The sequence below is a fragment of the Branchiostoma lanceolatum genome, chromosome 17 (assembly GCF_035083965.1).
Source record: "Branchiostoma lanceolatum isolate klBraLanc5 chromosome 17, klBraLanc5.hap2, whole genome shotgun sequence".
In the NCBI taxonomy this organism is placed as follows: Eukaryota; Metazoa; Chordata; class Leptocardii; order Amphioxiformes; family Branchiostomatidae; genus Branchiostoma; species Branchiostoma lanceolatum.
In genome coordinates this window covers 6,696,077-6,714,689 of record NC_089738.1, presented here as the reverse complement: position 1 = coordinate 6,714,689, position 18,613 = coordinate 6,696,077, and the positions used below count along the sequence as shown (strand labels likewise).

General features: G+C 39.6%; 1 protein-coding gene across 17 annotated transcripts in view; it reads right to left on the bottom strand.

The window, feature by feature from the left end:
* The window catches only part of LOC136423066 (peripheral plasma membrane protein CASK-like), a 184,949-nt gene that overhangs the window by 54,633 nt on the left and 111,703 nt on the right, over positions 1-18,613 (bottom strand). For all 17 annotated transcript variants that reach the window (XM_066411073.1, XM_066411069.1, XM_066411075.1 and 14 more), the window contains exon 12: positions 4,157-4,234. In XM_066411073.1, the coding sequence (XP_066267170.1) occupies positions 4,157-4,234 (78 nt within the window). The remainder of the gene's footprint in view (positions 1-4,156; positions 4,235-18,613) is intronic.

The window sequence follows — 18,613 nt, the reverse complement described above, 5'->3', positions numbered from 1 at the left end:
CGGAACTGAGTTCACGTTAAACTATAAGATTACGATAGGCACAACAACATCACAAACATTTGTCTTTACAATGTTTATAGGGGGAACGTTTTATTAAAACACTTCATGGAGGAATCGATGGTATAACATTGCTATTCCATATATTTTTGATCTTATTTTTGTCCTTTAATGTCTTGAAAACATTTCCGTGAAATCCGACAGCAAAATGATCTGATGTCACCACACGCTTGAAAATTAGGTGACCGCCATGGGCAGGGATTGTGCTCTGTGCGGTCCTAATTCGTGGCGGTCGCGGTCGCGTTGGACGGGTGGTCGCCTTGGGCAGGCAGCTTAATGCTTGTGCCTATGAGGAAAATTTTCGGGACCGAGAAAAAGCGGTCGCCATGGCCAGGTGGTCGCGTTGAAAAGGTGGTCGCCTAGGCAGGTTTGACTGTATATTCAAGTCCATATATGAGTTGCATATTAACATATTTTGGGTTTAGGTACAGTTTGCGAGTAAGTTGTTTTCTACTTTGACCCACCGTTGTGCAGCATGGATATCGAACCAAAGAAACGACTTCTTTGGCCGCAAACTTGACAAAATCCAACAAAAAAAATTTCAAAATGCAACTAACACGGACCCACAAGTGTGAACAGGCCCTCGGCTACCATTACTAGTCATGGCCTTTTTTTGCTTCATGAAAAAGCTTTTGCTTGAAGCGGTGGATTAAAACTACAGGAACTTAATGCCTCTCCCAGACAGGCCTTTGATGAAAACACTACTCGTCAGAACTCCCATCATAAAGATTTAGTTGGCTCCATTTACTTTGACCTCCTGAGCCGTTTTGCTTTGTTGTAAAGCCCCACCACATTTCAAACTGGCACATTATAAGCTCTCAAGAAGCACTTACGACCCAATCCAAGTCGTAATCCGAGAGATTGGCTTTTTATCTCTGCGTAGAGATTGCCACAGATTGGTTATTTCTGCACCAGTGGTAAAAACGGACGCAAAATGTTCCTACGTTTGCGGAGAATCCATTCGAAACGTGACCTCTGCCAAAGAACGGCATGAATTGTTTGTTCCCGAGGTCAGGTCTCGCGATGGTTAAACCATTTCCAAGAGAAACAAAGTCGAGTTTAGGCAATAGATTCCGGATCAGGGGAGACTTCCACTTTCTATCGACCCCTGATTGCTTGGCCTTGGCTCCCTGTTCTTCATTTACACCTCTGATATAAATGGGCCGACCTGAGACAATATACCGTTTTCCATCACAGGACAGTGTTAAACAGACTAGCAAGTTAAGAACTAGTCTTTCTTTTATTCTATTATCACCAAGAATTGAAAAAAAAGGTTGGCGTGATCTAATGGAACTTTGGATCTAATTTTGTAAAAAAAATGGACAAAAATTGACAAAACATGGTACCATGTAGTGAGGTTTAAACTTTATATACTGTATCTTCAAAAATCATGTTGGAATGGCAAATTTAAATTGGCTCAGTCGGTTAGTACGTAGGTATTGTTCGATTGAAAGGCCCCTGGATCGATACCGGGTAGGGAAAACTTTTTCCTTTTCTTTTTAAGCCTTTTCTTTTTTTTCTTTTTATATAAGGAGGAAATATATTGCTTTTGCTGGCGTGTTCTTCCTTTTTTTTTCTTCTTTACTTTTCTTAATCTCTTTTCTTTCAAATACGCCCCGGCCAGCTTTTTAAAAAAAGCTTTCTTGTTACATTTACTAGTCATGTACTCTTCAGTCTGAGAACTTCCTCAGCAACCTTTCAAAGGACATGCATTTGTGTAGATGTGTCCAAAGGGGACTGGCAAGACCAGCTTGTCAAGGATGATTTATTGCTACTTTAAGCTGTCAGTGTTTGATTGATGGAGGGGTCCTACATGTATAGATCCACAGGCAATTTGTGCAATAGTACAGGACGCCTAGAGACACGCTGAAGGGACCTTTTTTCAGATTTGTCCATCGAATAGTATAGAGCTGTGTACCTGAACAAATTCTAGGTACAGGTACAGGTACCCAGGTTTGGGTACATGTCCAGACCTGAACCTGTTGGAAAATTCCCTACCCCATTTAGCCGGAATGGTTTGATCCACTCACACCGGGAAGTACCCCTACTCTTTTCGATAAGTGTGGCAGGTTCTTTAACGTGCTCAAAATGTGGCTCTTCTAAAACACGGGACCTCCATTTAACGTCCTATCCGAGAGTCGTCCGTATCCAAAGCTAGGGTACTCATTTCCACTTGAGTGAAGAGAGGAGAGTCGTGTTAAGTGCTTTCCCAAGGGCACAACGTCGGTGGCGTCAGGGGATTCGAACCTGGGACCACTGGGTTCTGGGCCAAATAATGCCCTGCCGTATTGCCACACGACCCCACATTTCCCCATTCATTTTTAATAGTTGAGAACAAAGGAAACCTGGCGCATCCCTGTCTTGTATCAGCCAACGAAAGGGTATGTCACTCCGCAAGGGTCGGTATAACCCCGACGGTGCACGTCGCACGTGAACACGTCGTACGTGAACACGTTGCACGTAAACATGTCGCACGTAAACGCGTCGCACGTTAACACGTCGCACGTAAGCACGTCGACTACCTACCTACAAAGGAAATCAATTAGTGCGACCTGATGTCTTTTGACGATATTTCATGTAGTTTGTGACGGGGGGCGCCATAGACTTTCTGCAACCTACATGTATGATCCACTGCTCATTAAGTCTGGTGTCCTATCTACATATCGTGACATCACAGAAGCAGTGGATTGCTTATTCCTTGACAAAAACTGGAGTTGGTCATTTGAAAGTTTGGGTATGTCAAATTTGAAGCGTTGGAAATTACAGTTCAATTCTGTTACAGAATGACTTCTAATAAGTATGAACTTTCAAGTGAGGCCTGCTAAACACACAGTTCAATTGGTCTTGCCAGGCCTGCCAAACAAATTCACAACGCAAACGTTGAAGTAATCCTCGGATGAAAAGGATTTTCAGTGGTGTTATTAGTCAGTAATACTAAAAGCTATCATTCCCACCTGAAGTGTTCCCGAATTAGAAACTGTGTTTGCTTGGAGGAATGAAACCTTATCTTTGACTGTGTATTCGAATTAGAAACTGTTTTTGCTTGGAGGAATGAAACCTTATCTTTGACTGTGTATTCGAATTAGAAACTGTTTTTGCTTGGAGGAATGAAACCTTATCTTGGGTGTATCCGAATTAGAAACTGTCTTTGCTTGGAGGAGTGAAACCATATCTGAGGTGTATCCGAATCAGACACTGTGTTTGCTTGGAGGAATGTCTTTATCTTACTGTGTATCCGAATTAGAAACTGTGTTTGCTTGGAGGAGTAAAACCTTATCTTAGGTGAATCCGAATAAGAAACTGTGTTTGCTTGGAGGAATAAAACCGTATCTTACTGTGTATCTGAATTAGAAACTGTGCTTTCTTCAGTGTACTTGGAGAAATGAAACCTTATTTTAGAGTCTTAGTGCATGATTTATTATTGTGAGTGGCCTTGGTATATGATTTAGTGTGAAGCTTACGGGAACTTATTTCATAGCAATCCATATAGTTTAACGGTGACAGTTGGTAGAGTACTCAACAGGGGCTGGTCTTTATTATGAGCAATCATGAGGGGGATATAAACGTTTGACTGGAAATACATTGAAGTGCACACAGACTGGAATAACTGACATGTCTTAATAGAGTTAATTGTTTTTGAACTTTATGCATATACATGTAATTCCAGTGCCATGTATTGTATAAAAGTAGTCCTGATTCAAGAGACGTACATGACTTTTTTTGTATACTTGTAGATAATAATGGGACAAAAAGTTGGCAGTTTCCAAAGATGCAGTTGGTTTTGTCCATGGTACTGAAGTTTTTGTTGTGCAATGTATACATGGAAATGCACAACACAACTCACTCGTCTTTACAGCAATCTCTCATTCATTCATTCAATCCATCGACATTTCACACTGCACTAATGTCTTTCTTCATTCATTCATTCATTCATTCATTCATTCATTTACTCCTTCCTTCTTTCACTCAATCATTTAGATTGTCTACTAGCAAGTTGTGATACATGTAACACCAACCAATTAACTATGACCAATGGGCATCATGTTTGCCACATCCTATCATGCAGTGGGCTGTGTGATGGACAGCTGAAATGTCTCACCTCTCTGGCCCGCTGGAGTGCATTGGAAGGTGGGTTCTTCACCGTCTGAGAGGCTTTGCTGTTGATCTTGTCGTACAGCTGCAGAAACAACATTAAAAAAAACACGTTAATCAAAAATTCAATCTTCTTAAAAGATCTTAAATCGAATTTTGAAAGTCAATTCATTTAGTCATGATCAGGTCAAACAACACTATCACAATGTATAGCAACGTCCATAATGCAAAAATATGACGTCGTTGTGGTGTGAGAAGTCACTGAAAATCGTGGCCGGAGTTTTTGTAGGCTCGCGAAACTAGGGGGATCATCGTACAGCACGATTTTGCGCAGTTTTGAAATCCTAAAAGTATGAAGTTATTACGCAAATGTGCTAAACGATGTTTAGTAAATGTCACTACCATACAGATTTCAGCATTTTTCTTATTTCCATTTTTTGCCCTGATATTGCTTTGGTTGCCTTTAATCAAAGATTTAATCATACCAGGGTCAAGAAGAAAGTTATCAGTACAAATCATCGATACAACAGATGAATGTAAGTCAAGTGCTCAATCATATGAAGGTCAAGATCAATTCAAAAGTGAAGATTTCCCAAGGCCACTGTTCAGTGTGGGATGCAATCAGAGTTGAACTTGTACCTTGACCTTGAGTTTGGACACGAAAAATAATTTCAAACGATCACCCACTTCTTTAATAATCTCTGGTATGCTATACATTGCCTAGTCTCAATACTTCTGAAAGAGTCTGCCAGACAACGTACTTGTTCTTTGACTTTGGACCCCAAGGAAATAATTTTAAACGACCATCAACTTCTTTAATATTGATAATCTTTTGTATGCTATACATTGCCAAGTCAGCACACTTCTGAAAGTGTCTGCCACACAATGAACTTGTTCTTCGACTTTGAACACCAAGGAAATAATTTCAAACGACCTTCAACTTCTTCAATAATCTCTGGTATGCTATACATTGCCTTACGTCTCAACACTTCTGAAAGTGTCTGTCACACAACGTACTTAATTCTTTGACTTTCGGCACCAAGGAAATAATTCAAAACGACCTTCAACTTCTTTAATAATCATTGCCTTTAAAGTCTCAACACTTCTAAAAGAGTCGGCCGCAAAATGTCAAGGAACCAATATTTCATCTGCTATCCTTTGTTTCGCACTCAGTGTGCTGATTAGAATAATGAACAGGAGGACAGATATGTAATTAATCATTGTCCGTCCTTCAGTGTGCAAACCATTGAACAGGCTGTCACAGAGAAATAAACCACAAGGCTACCCTGTGGTCTATTGGTAATAAATCACAGAAGAATAAATGGCACATTGTTGTCTAGTCATCATTTTCCATCCTTTGTGAATTATTATTATAGACAAGACTTAGTGATGATTTGACAATTGATGTGTATAATTAATCTCTGTTCCCCAAACAATGCATTCCCGTGATACAACAGTGACGTTAGCACCCAACCAGATACTGTAAGTACAGAAATGTTTGCGCTGGTTTTATGTTTGCGGTCTTCGTGGTGAACTCTTCAGCGCAAACTTGAAAACTACCGCGAAACTTTTTGCCCACCTATGATATGACTGTATCGCTATTATTGTTTCAAACGCGAACTTAAAACCACCGGGTACACTCCATTTTGTCCCTACCGCAAAATAAAAACCATGCAAACTTAAATGCATTTACAGTAGTATGCAAGGCTGGAAATACCTGCATGTGCACTTTTCAGTCTTTTGTGCTCCTAAAAATGAAGCTGTGCACCTAATTTGTGACTATGGGTGCAGCGGTGCACCTAGATATTTTTGTACGGTTACTTGTGCAAGACAAAAATAATGAAACTTTTGTTTGGGTTGAAAAATCGAAAAATTTGCAATGGGTACATTGCAATTTTTCAAAGCTTGAAACTGTATGCAACTCTGACTCTGGGCAAAAGCACTTTTTCTTCTCTCTTTTCGCTTTGCTAACTGTCTACTTTATCATATGTTGTGCACCCAAAATTGTTTCTGTGCACCTAAATTTTTAAGTAAGGTGCACAAGTGCAACTATAATCCCAAAGATGAGTTTCACGCCCTGGTATATTAATCATAGGAAAATTCAATCCATCATCACAATGCCACATTACCATCTGTTCTCATAATCAAAGTGTTGTCAAAATGGTGATGGTGGATCCTTTGTATAATAGATTACCATCTGTCTATGCTTTCCTAGTAATTTACATTCCTAAAATAGCAGAAAGTTGATCAAGCGAGAAAAGGAATAAATGCCAAGTCATCTTGATGAAGGTTAGACATCCAGGTAATAAGTTACTCAATAGAAAAGTTACTCAAGCAACTGGATAAATTTTGTAAACAGTCAGGTGTTTCAGACAGCATCTGCTATCTTTCGTCAGTGACCAAAAAGAGCCCCAAGTCAGCTTTACAAAGGATTCCATTGGTACTGTAATGCTGTGATTGTTTAAAAATCACTTGAAAACTGGTCTATAAAATGTTCTCACATTCAAATTCTCCATCTACTTTTTATAGGGTATAGCAACTACAAATTGATGTTTCTTGTAGCTTTTACACTTTTTTTAGGTCAAAAGAACGTAGTGTCATCTTGTCAATGTCATCTGTTCCCAAAGCATATCTGCATAATAAATATTAATCTATTTACGTTTCTCGGCTATGAGCTTAATTTCGGAGAAGAAGTGATATTGCCTACTGGCACACACATGGGGATACTTGTGCAATATCTAACTTCCTGACTTAAAGTTTTTAATCCATCTATGATGTAAAGTTGATTACCAATGTCATGATGATACTACCGGTGCAATGGCCTAGTGGGTAGAGTGTTCGCCTTGCATACGGTAGGTTGTGAGTTCGATCCCCGGCTGGGTCATACCAAAGACTTTAAAAATGGTACATAAGTTGCTTTCTCTGCTTAGCACTCAGCATTTGGGAAAGCGTATGGAAGTTAAACTTAAACACACACCACTACCAGTGGACTAGCCCCCTGCTGTAGTGATTGCACAGTTGTGTGGCCAAAGGGCTACTGAAACGAGATGGGCGCCGCCCTATGCACCATCGGTGCGGGAAGGAACTTTGACTTTGACTTGATCATGATACTAACAGCACATCATGTAAGCCATAGATGCTTGGCCCATGAGTTTCCTTCATTTGCTTAAAAGTATTGAGCTAAGAATTATGGATCTTTCATGTAATCGATAGCCCTGGAACAGGTGAACACCCCTACAACCAGGCTTTTAGCTAGGATTTATAGACAGGGTGTCCAAAGTGCATGTCTGTCAATTTAGATGCTGTTCCGGTTACTGATATGAGGAAAAAAAAACAGTCCCATTGTGTGTGTGTGTGTGTGTGTGTGTGTGTGTGTGTGTGTGTGAGTGTGTGTGTGTGTGTGTGTGTGTGTGTGTGTGAGGGGAAGCCTACGTGTATAATAATCAATAGGGAAACGGCATTCTCTGGGCGTCAACTGCAAAAGGAGGGTGTCTATTTTCTTTATTTACTTAGTGTAATGCGTCCAGAAGACGCCATGACGCCTTGCTACCTACAGTCTGATAGTCCTTGAAAAGGTGACTAATCCAAACAACAACGACAGCAATCATGTGATACCTACTACATCGATATCACAGACTGAGATAGCTGGGAATTGTAGATGTCAATATCCCATTACTTAGTATTTTCTTAATGTAGGGCATCCAGAATCTAGAAGACGACATGACGCCTTGCTACCTAACAGTCTGATAGTCCTTGAAAAGGTGACTAATCCAAACAACAACGACAGCAATCATGTGATACTTACTACATGATTACATCTATATCGCAGACGGAGATAGCTGGGAACTGCGGATGTCAATATCACCCCATTACTTAGTATGACGGCAGTGAAGCCATCAACGTGGATAATTGAGCTTTATCTGCTCCGTTAATAACCCTGCTGTCAGTGGGAATGATGGATTATCACAGGGCCGGAAGAAAGAGAATGACACGTGACATTGTGTCACGATGATGGTTAACGGACATGTTGCTATCAAAAGGATGGTTCCAGTACTTCAATGGTTACTGACAATGCTACTAGACAGTATAAGACAGTGATCATAATGAAATCATAATACAGAGATCCTATACTTCAAAAAAACTTATAATAAGAACTTTAAAACTGTTCCAGGAAAACAGTTGCGTAACCAAATGTATTACATGCCTTTGGGACTATGAGTATGACTCTAACATACATACATTGTGTATTAAGTGTAACATTTACATCTAGGATGACACTATAGAGACAGTCCGTTCTCTTTTTTAGCCCTGGGACACATAGTTTCTTACCACAAGTATCGTTGTTGCTAGTAGTAGAAGTATCCAGTATTTGATTACTGTAAATGCATTTAAGTTTGCATTGTTTTTATTTCGCGCTAAGGCTAAAATTGAGAGTTCGCGGTGGCTTTAAGTTTGCGGCAGCGCTATAGTCACATACTGCTACAATGATGGATAGAAATGTTCGCTGTGTTTTTTCTGCATTTACAGTATACTGCTGCTGGGGTCCCTGACACAGGGGTGTGCAGCAGTCAGCTAGTCTTCACACCATACTTTCAAGCGGCTCTGTCCAGTGGGTCCACGCTGGTTGAAACCTTGCTAAACATCCAATATTTCAAACTTTCAAACACTCCCCTGCTCAACAGTTTTGCCTGGGGGTATCCCAGGTTCTTGTACTCAGAGAGCTCTCCACCAAACTAAATCCACGGCTCCTTAACCGAACCGTTCCTCCTCAATCACTGTCAAACGCTTGCTAACGACTTGACACCAGATAAAAGGTTGTAATGCACCTCCACAGGATTATTTTAACGACTCCCTGCACACAAACGAAGGCAACCCTTAATGAAAACTGTCAGTTATCTAATCAAATTGTCGGGATAACCTTTTAGGATGATGAATTTGCATTGACCAGTTCACGACACTGCCGGTGTACACATCCCCTCTTGTAACAGCAATAAACGTGTTTGTTTATCTAACTAGACTCACGCTAAGGACTCAGACAGAAAGCCATTACTCAGCCTTACTTTACAACGTAAGTTGCTAAGTGCAGTCGCCGCTTTAAATCCGGCTGTAACCCGAAGCCAGATGAAAAATTTGTAAACTCAAAGGACATCATAAGGCCACACCAATTTAATTTCTTAGTCAACGGAATTTTAAAAAAAAAACCCGTTAGAATGGAAAATCAACATGAAAACAGAATCTCAGAGGAAAGTCTGTACTTTGGTGCACACAGTTTCAGGGTGTGAACAGGGTCAGGTGCAAGTTTTCACCCCAGCCTTCTGTTTTAATGATGTCCTCGTGCTAAAATTTTACACACAAAAAATGTTAACCAAGAAATGAAATTGGTGTGGCCTAAGCAACGTGGGACAAATGACTCTGAGAGGGTGTTTTTACATGCTCTTTTTGCCTTACAAGGGTCAATGGAAAGTCTGCATATTTTGTTGACCTCACCTATTTGATAATGGTAAAAGGTCAACCATGTTAAAAGAAGCTTTTAGTACCTTTTACCAGAGTTACTTAGCATTTGTTACTCCTCTTTCTGTTTGCTTTGTGCATTTCAAACTGTATATGTTATCATAAAAGTTTAGTTGATAAAAGGAAGTGTAGGATATCCTAGAGGTACTGTCCCTTGGTTTATATCCACTTTGACCATCACAACGGACAAGAGATACGAATAGACTAGGGTAAAAGCAAAGGTAACAGAAATAAAGTGGACTGCGCTGGTGGGAATAGAACTCTCCAATGAACATGCACCTGACACAGGGTGAAACAAGGTACCGTGGTACTGTAATTCGCATTATCTTCACGGTAGCAAAATTTCACGGTGTAAGGAAAATGGACATTTTCAATGAACTTTAACTTCACGGTGGCGGCAAGTGATTTACAGAACGGATGTGTGAAGTAATCATAATTAACAACAACATGTTTTTTCATGCTGATGATAAGTTCACGCTACAAAGATGACGATGAAAACAGTGAACATAAAGTTACAGTGAAGGAAACAAGAATTACAATACATTGAGAAAACCTTGAAGTTCAGTAAAAGGTACTTTTACAGTACACTACAGACCATCGGTGTAAATTGTACAATCAATGTACAAAAGACTGAAATTCCAAAGAAAGTATGTCAAGCATGTTGAACTTCAAATTTTGTTAATGTAAATGCATTTAAGTTCCCGGTGGTTTTATGTTTGCGACTATTAAACTTAAATCACAAAAATTCTTCCACTGTCTTCCGCCTGCCTACCACCTTGTTTCAACCACTACCTAACGAACACTCAATTCTTTTCCTTACCGCGTAATCAGATCACAGCAAACTTAAATACATTTACAGTAAAAGGGAGTCCTTGTTTCACTCTCTGGCCCACTTGTGGGATGTTTCCTCCTAAAACAGCATCAATTTATTAGGACAATCCGCTTGTTTTGTGTGGCGCAAGCATTATGCTGATTTCTGAGGTCCGCACTGAGTCAGAATAACCACCCTCGCACAAGTTAAAGCACTTAACGTCCAGCCTGGTCGACTCCAGCTCTAACAAGACAAGACTGACTGATTTAATTAAGGGCAAGTAACCTGTCTTTAGTGGGGAAGAGCCATCCATACAAATCATGTTCACAACTGTGAACATAATATGTTAAACGGACAGCGATGGTGGTACTGCTAGCAACCTGGACCAGACACAATCCGTTTCGGTGAAAACAGTTTAATGGGAATTGCAGACCATATATAGCACAAAATCGGAAGGTGCATTCACGAAAACGTCTTGCAGCGTTTACCAGTTGTAAAGTAGAGCGTGAAGGGTTCATGAATCGTATATTACTTTTCCTACGCAAATATGTTCCTAAGATCGTTGTTGTGTCCAAATTTCTTTTATCAAAACCTGATCACTTTCTGGAAACTACATGTAGCTATGGAGCCCTGTGAGTTCGAGCGCATTGAAAAAGTATTTTATGTTGAACTTCTTTCCATTACATCTTGACAAAATATTTTTGTTTACCATTTTTCCCGTCACTTTTCTGCACTAAAAAACACAACTACAAACAGGTGTAGGTGTTTCTGTTGTGTTTGTTTCAAATTATCAAAGAATCCACAAACTTTTGATTTGCACAGTTGAACAAATCTCAGCTGCTGCAAACTTTAATCTATGATAAATCTATAGCACAACTACTTCAGGTTCAAACCATCAATAAACCCTATAGGGTGATCCTTACATTGCGAATCTGGATGGGAAATAATGAAAAAAAGTTCTGCTACCACTTGACCATTGTAATAGTAGGGTCAGACTAATTCATTTAGAGGTTTTGGGGTCTTCTTTGAAATTGTTTTCATGTTGAAAATCAGTACAAACGATATCAGGATGGCAACAGATCAAATCACCATCTAGGGACACATCAAATTTCACATTACCAGAGACCTGTATCAAGTAATCAAAAGTTTACACGTAATAGATTTCTTTGTAGTTTAACAGAATCTGATACTTCTGTATCTTTCCTAGAGTTACTGCCATTAGTACATCAGTATACAGGATAATGTTAATCTTCATATTGTCTTTTTAATTCAATATAATTATACACAAAGTACAATAAGACCTTTTTCAAATTTCTGCAGAAATACTTTTTTCAAATTTCTGCAGAATTCTGTGTTATGGCCACAGAATTCTGCGCAGAAATCTGCAGAAATGACCTGTTATCACCATGTGTGTCATATTTTGAAATATCAATAAAACCAACTTAAAAGTAACAGAAGAAACAACAGGTTGTACGGAATTCAAATGTTTGTCCAGAATCAAAGTGTCGCCTGTTGAATACATTACAAAGGTCTGAAATGTTGATTTTTTCCAACTTGGTCCTTCATCATGTTGTGACAAGCAGGACAAAAGTTTTATCCCCTAGGGCCAGTAAAAATCTGATTGCGAGAAATGTGAATTGATTGCGCGGTGATGACCACTGTCCCTTCGGAAAGATTGTGGCCTGCCCTGTCGATTGATTCCGACCCTATCTGCCTCTAATGTCTACTGTAGAACTTAATTAAAGGCATTGTGATTGGATTACTGTAGCGAACGATGTCCAAGTGGTCCCCTGATACGTACATGGTGCACTCAGCACTTGGGGCTGTAGTTATGGTCTTTGGGAGAATTTCAGAGTAAAAACATGCTTTTTTCATCAGAAATTGAATATAAAGAAAGGAGGCTATTCTATTAACAGTTACGAGGGACTTATCTATTCTGCTGGGGGAAAAATATGCAAATTTAAGCCAAGCAGTAGTATCTCTTAAAGTAAAGGTATATAATAATGCATGATTACAGTGTATGGTAGAGATTTGTCATATTTAAATGCCTTACCATCAAATTCAGTCTAACAATGTTGTAAATGTCATCCGCACTAAAATGACAAATGAAAATATTCCATGTTACTTCAACAAAAATCATGACTGTAGACGATCCGCGATCCGTAGCAAAGCCGCATTGCACAACTAGCTAACGAAAAAGTCTCATGCTTCGTCCTCAGTCTGAGGTTCGACTGCTTTTTACACCCAGTAAATTTCCATTAAAAAACAGCAGTCAAGTGACAGGACATCATGTTTGGAGGCTTAAAATAGAGAGAACGACAATCCGGTTTTGAATGTCAACTTTAATTGATATCCTAAATTGAACGACTTTGATTGACACGTCAAGGAATTACAGCAATAACATCGTGACTGCGTGTTTCCAAGCTCCATCAACTGAACACCTGTTCCTGTCATATTTTCCTTAATCTTTTTTTGTCAGGGCTCACTTACATTTTGTACATAATTATGTATTGTCAAGTGCCTGAAAGAGCACTGTAGCCTTCCAACTAGCTCCACTGTTGGGCTGCTCTATCTCACTAAAGCTACAGCACGTTGGCGACCTCACTGCAGCCGAGCCATTTGGCAGAGCGCCCAACAAATTTCATCAAAATAAAACTAATCTTTTTAGGCTTTGCATGTGTGTTTTGATGCCTTTTTAGTCATACTAATAATACGTTAAGCAAGTAATACGTTTTGCATGATATTCCAATAATAAAGTCAAGGGTAACACAAATCCGATTTAGGACGCAGCGAGGTCGCCAACATGCCGCAGTCCAGTAAGATTCGCTTTTCGTGCAAACATACAGTGTATTTCTCCCACAAATTCGATTCTCCTGTTGTAGTGAATTTTGCTTAGTGACGTATAATGCCACCTTCTGTTATGTTATGGTTTCCACTCTCAAATGATGGGCCCAGTCTTTTGCCAACCTAGTTGAAAAGCAAGCTCATCAAAAGGGGAAACAAGGTGCTAGGGGGCCCAAACTTAAACCACTTCCTCCCTGCCCCAAGACCTATCCACTACTCAAAAAAAGAAAAATCACGACCAAAACACAGACAGAAAACTACATCTCAAACTTCAAAGTTCCTCTGCAGTACCTAAGCTAGCAGCTAGGAGGTCCACTATCGGATTTGACCTTCGTTTTCCCGACCCCTACCCACCTACTAAACATTGGAACGATCCATCAACAGCTTCTCGAGATACGCTGTTCATACTCCACCATAGCTGAACTGAAAATATAACCTGGCAAAGGTGATTTGTGATATAGGTAATGATTTACTTGGTGTCAGTGATTGCAGTAGACCCCTGGTATAACCTCCAGAAAGCGTCCAAAAACCACGGGCCAATAAAATCGAAGAGCACCGTTCCAGCAAACAGATCTGATTGTCTTAGCCGGAATGGCTCTCCGGAGATGGGACACTATCACGCTAGCTGGACAGTCCGTCACTGCAGCTATAAACTTAAGGTGTCGGTGGCATGACTCAATCTAAAGGTAGTCTTCCTAGACCCCTATCTCACTGGGCCCGAGACACGTTGGCGACCTCGCTGCATCCTAAATTGGATCTGTGTTACCCGTGACCTTATATATTCAAAACATTTTAGTACTAAAAGACAACAAAACACACAAACATAAGGCTTGCGGAAAAAGATTAGTTTTTCATCAATGAAATTCGTTCAGCGCGCTGTCAAATTGTTCAGTTGCAGCGAGGTCGCTAATGTGTTGTTGGTCCAGTGAGATAGCGGCTTTAATCATGCATGGTACAATGTCATGGCCAAAGAGGTTGGTAGGGCTTGTAGAGCTCTTTAAACTGAATAGAACCTAAAGTAGCTAGTAGATACCATGTTGATTGAACCTTTTAATTTCATGATCATACTGCATACAAGAGAACATTACAATCAGTTTTCTATGGCTGCATTAAGTACATGCAACAGCGAGCAGATTAAATTTGGACTGAGCATTTGGGTTTGGACTGTTACTTCTAGACTTTTACATAATCCAGTCTGTCCTATTTATCTATAATATGGGCTGAGATTATATCATAAACACACTGTAATACAGTATCAGCCTTCACTTCAGGCATTTGGTATGTATACATTTATATAATAGTCTGTGCCGCTGATTGTTCAAACCGATATACCTTCGTACAAGTGCCTTGGGCATACCATAACAGTCCAACCACTCGACTGTCAGACTGTCCTAACATATTTCACAACTGATAAAATCTTTATAAGGTCTCAGCTGAGGGAATGAATACTTTAGGTCCATTTCCGAGCTCCGCAGAGCCTGCGACAAAAGCCTGACATGCATTTTACGACCATATGAATCATAATAATTCAACAACACCATCCTCTGGGTAAATAATATAGGTGGCGCACGTCAAATAAAACCAACAAGAACTTTTCCAGAAATCATGCCAATGCATCTTACACAGTCAAGTGATCGAAAACACACCAACATTGGTGACACAATTAAGCAGAGGCTGTTTGGGACAAGACGCCCAGATTTTGATCAATCATAATTCAACAACACCCTCCTATGGGTTAAAGGCATCCAGAGCATTTTATGAGGCTTGAAACTTGAATAAAAAACCTCTGATTTCTAGTCATTTCTACACATAGTGAGTTTCAAGAACACTACATTTGTATACCATTACATATCAACATTAAAGGAGCAAAGATACGATGTCGTTGTGTGGTGAGAACTGATAGAAAACCCAAGCCCTATAATAGACTGATCCTGTCCATCACAATTAGTGGTTCGACCAATGAGAGAGTGACTGCAAGTCCATCAAATTTTTGCATTTTTATCTTCTAATTTTGCATTTCTATGTTTTGACGGAGGTGGGCGGGGCTATGGTATCGGTCTATTTACACTAGGCGCGTGCCTTCAATATTACATAGGATGCAAGATATTGCAAGAACCTTTCCTGAAACCATGCCAACTTACACAAGTGATTGAAAACACAGCAACATTTGGTGACACAATTAGGAGACAAGGGGTGTTTGGGAACAAGGCGCTCAGATGGCGATGTGCCCTGAGCGATTGATTTATCGCCGATGCCATGCGGAGAAGATGATTTCATGCCAGTCTAGCAATCATGGTTGGTGGTCTACGGGGATCAACACGTGAGATGCTGAATTTACAATTACGTTTGGCGGATAGAAACTTGGCACTCATAAAGTGCAACGTATAATAACATCAGTAGTCAGTGCGGCACATATTGTGTTATGTTCAACCATCTATTTCCTAAATGCTGAATCAGTAGCTTGGAGAGTAATCTATCCATTGGATGTGGCTCTAGAAGACATATTTGTGTCAAATCCAAGATCATCCCAAAAGTCTGGTGGTATCAGAATCGTGCAATATTTCAGGGTTTTCCTGTCTCTAATATCGACGGGGGGACTGAGGAATATTGAGCTCAAACCTCGGCGAATCTGGGACCAATTTGTAGCAGGATCCAGGGATCGCGGTGAGAGCCATCTCGATTGGCTGGAACTTATGCTAGTATTTGGAACGGAAAGCATATCAAGAAGATTGATGATTGTGGACCAAAGCAAACAAGGTTACAGAATCCAGACCTAAGACTGTGTATTTATAAAACCTGTAAGAAGACAGGTAAAAAAATTTAAATCAGAATTTTCAATGTTGATTATAGGAAGGAGGTTGATTATGGCACACACTTATTGAGAAGAGTAGGGGTGACCTGGTGTGCTTGGCTATATAGCTGTAAAAGTGAGCTGTGATGAAGCCGAATTTCACTATCAGCTATCGAAAAAGCATTACACTTTATCTCAAGCATAATACGCTTCAAGTTTAACCGAATATATAGAGATACACAATGTATGCCCCACATTCTTGCCATATTTGCATAATACGGCATTAGAAACTACAAGAACTTTCTGAAAGATGCCCAAATATGGTAAAAGTTGTTGTACTGACAGACCTTATATTTAAAAGACCACAGACCCCAAAATGATTAAGTTTCAAAAGACTGGCCCATGTTTTACTCTGGTCAATAGTGTCACACTTAACCGGATCTTCTTAATCTAATTATACATTTGGTTTGGGAACGTTATATCTGACTTCTTCCCACAAATCAAGGCCTGGATAAGATCTAAATGAGACCGGGCATGAGAATCAAGTTGGCTACAACCTTCCTGTACAGAAGTCTTTATGAAATGTAGTCAATCACTCTGTCGTTTCCCTTTCATATGGAGAAACAGATCAGGAAATCATGCCGGCACTGATAAGGGTTGATTTTTGACCTTCGTGGCTTCTTTCCGACTTCTGACAATAGTCTTGTAAGCTGCATGAAAATGGATTACTAGGTTCCCTTTGTTCAGGGATAAATTAGGCAGACACGCGATGTAACGCTTCATTAAAACTGTGCATTCGATTCAGCTTAGTGATCTTTCTCAAGTGTAGTTTTAGTGTAACGTAAACTTCTTTCAAGTTGACCCCCAACTAAACTAAATACTCTGTCCATATATCATGGGACAGTTTTCAAAGAGTCCTACCGAGTTCTTGTTTCTATACTTATTGCAATTTAAGTAAGCAAGTTACAAAAGTTTGTAGTCTCAATGCGGGTGCAGTTTTCTACGAGGGTCTGCATGGGGGGGGGGGTCCAGCAACCATTTACGCTGAATTCAGAAAAACCCCTTACATATTACACTAAAAACAAGGAAGGCAATTATGCAAAATTTGGCCGCCTCACTACAAATTACGCATAACACGGTTTTCCCTACAAATTATGGGACATCAAAAAAGGCTGCCTACGCCTTACGGAAAAGAGCATGCAGACCCACTTCTAAACAAATAGAGATTTATATCTAGCTAAATGTAATGGTTTCACTATGAACAGTGCCAGTTACAGCTTCTATTAATAACTGAATACTTATAGATTACATGTATGGCAATTTGAAACAAATATATCTTTCAGCGTTTGACACACGCATGCCTTAACATTGCCATTTTACTTTTCAACACCGTTAAGATTTCAATCACGCATATTCCTCCCCTCTTCCAACGGACGACCTTGACACAAAAGGTAGTAACGTAACCGTGTTTCACTTGTTATGCCAGACCTTGATTGTGTTGTAATGAACATTCTGTACCGCAGTCCGGAGCAAATTGAACTACATGTGATCAGAAAATTGGACATGATCGGCTGCACGCCACAATGAATAACAACTTCACTTCTTAACAGGCCATGCATTTAAACTACACTATGGTTAACTGAACAATTGGAAATAAAGTATACATATCACTGTAAGACATAATATGTCTTACAGTGATATGTATACTTTATTTCCAATTGTTCAGTTAACCATATGAAAGAACTGAATTGTTTTATAAAGTCATCACGAAATACCCCAACTTTCAAACATTCACGAACGAACAAAAAGCCACTTTCCTCTTAAAAACACAGAACCCACAAATTCGAGAAAAAGTGGGTCTTTTCGTCTTTCACAGTCTCCAAAAAAGAAGTCAAACCCAGCTTGTCTAGAATTTCTATAGCCAACACTAGAACTAAGAAGTCTATAGACTAGAGATTAGTCAGTCCCAGTGCACTATCAAATGTATTCTTTTCCCTATATTTCTACAATATCTTGCAATTAGCCCACGGGCCTGAACTTGCAATAAACTTTTCAATAACACAACATTACAAGGATCCATAGTTTAGGAGTAAAGAAGGCAGGTTGGTTTACAAGTAAGTTATGGTTGGGGTTTTTTGTCTGGCTCTCATTAAAATGAAGCGATCAAAGCTCTGCACGGAGCACAGAAGTTGTATTAAGGAATCTTGTGAAGTCTTCGGGCAGGATCCCCCAGGAAATTTACACATTCTATCTCTCTGAAATGCTATTTGGTACATTCTAATGGGCAAATTTCAAAGGGTTGTTTCTTTAAGTTTTGCAAATGTTACTATTGTTAGAAGCACAGTTGAGAAAATGATGAAAATATCATGAAGTTCTAACTAATCTTTAATTTCTATCTATTTATTTATCAATTTATCAATCTATTAAATCTAATTGCTACCTTGAATGTTAAGCAGTAGGGATATGATGTGAGATTAAAAAATGACAGCAACACCCGGCCACGGTTA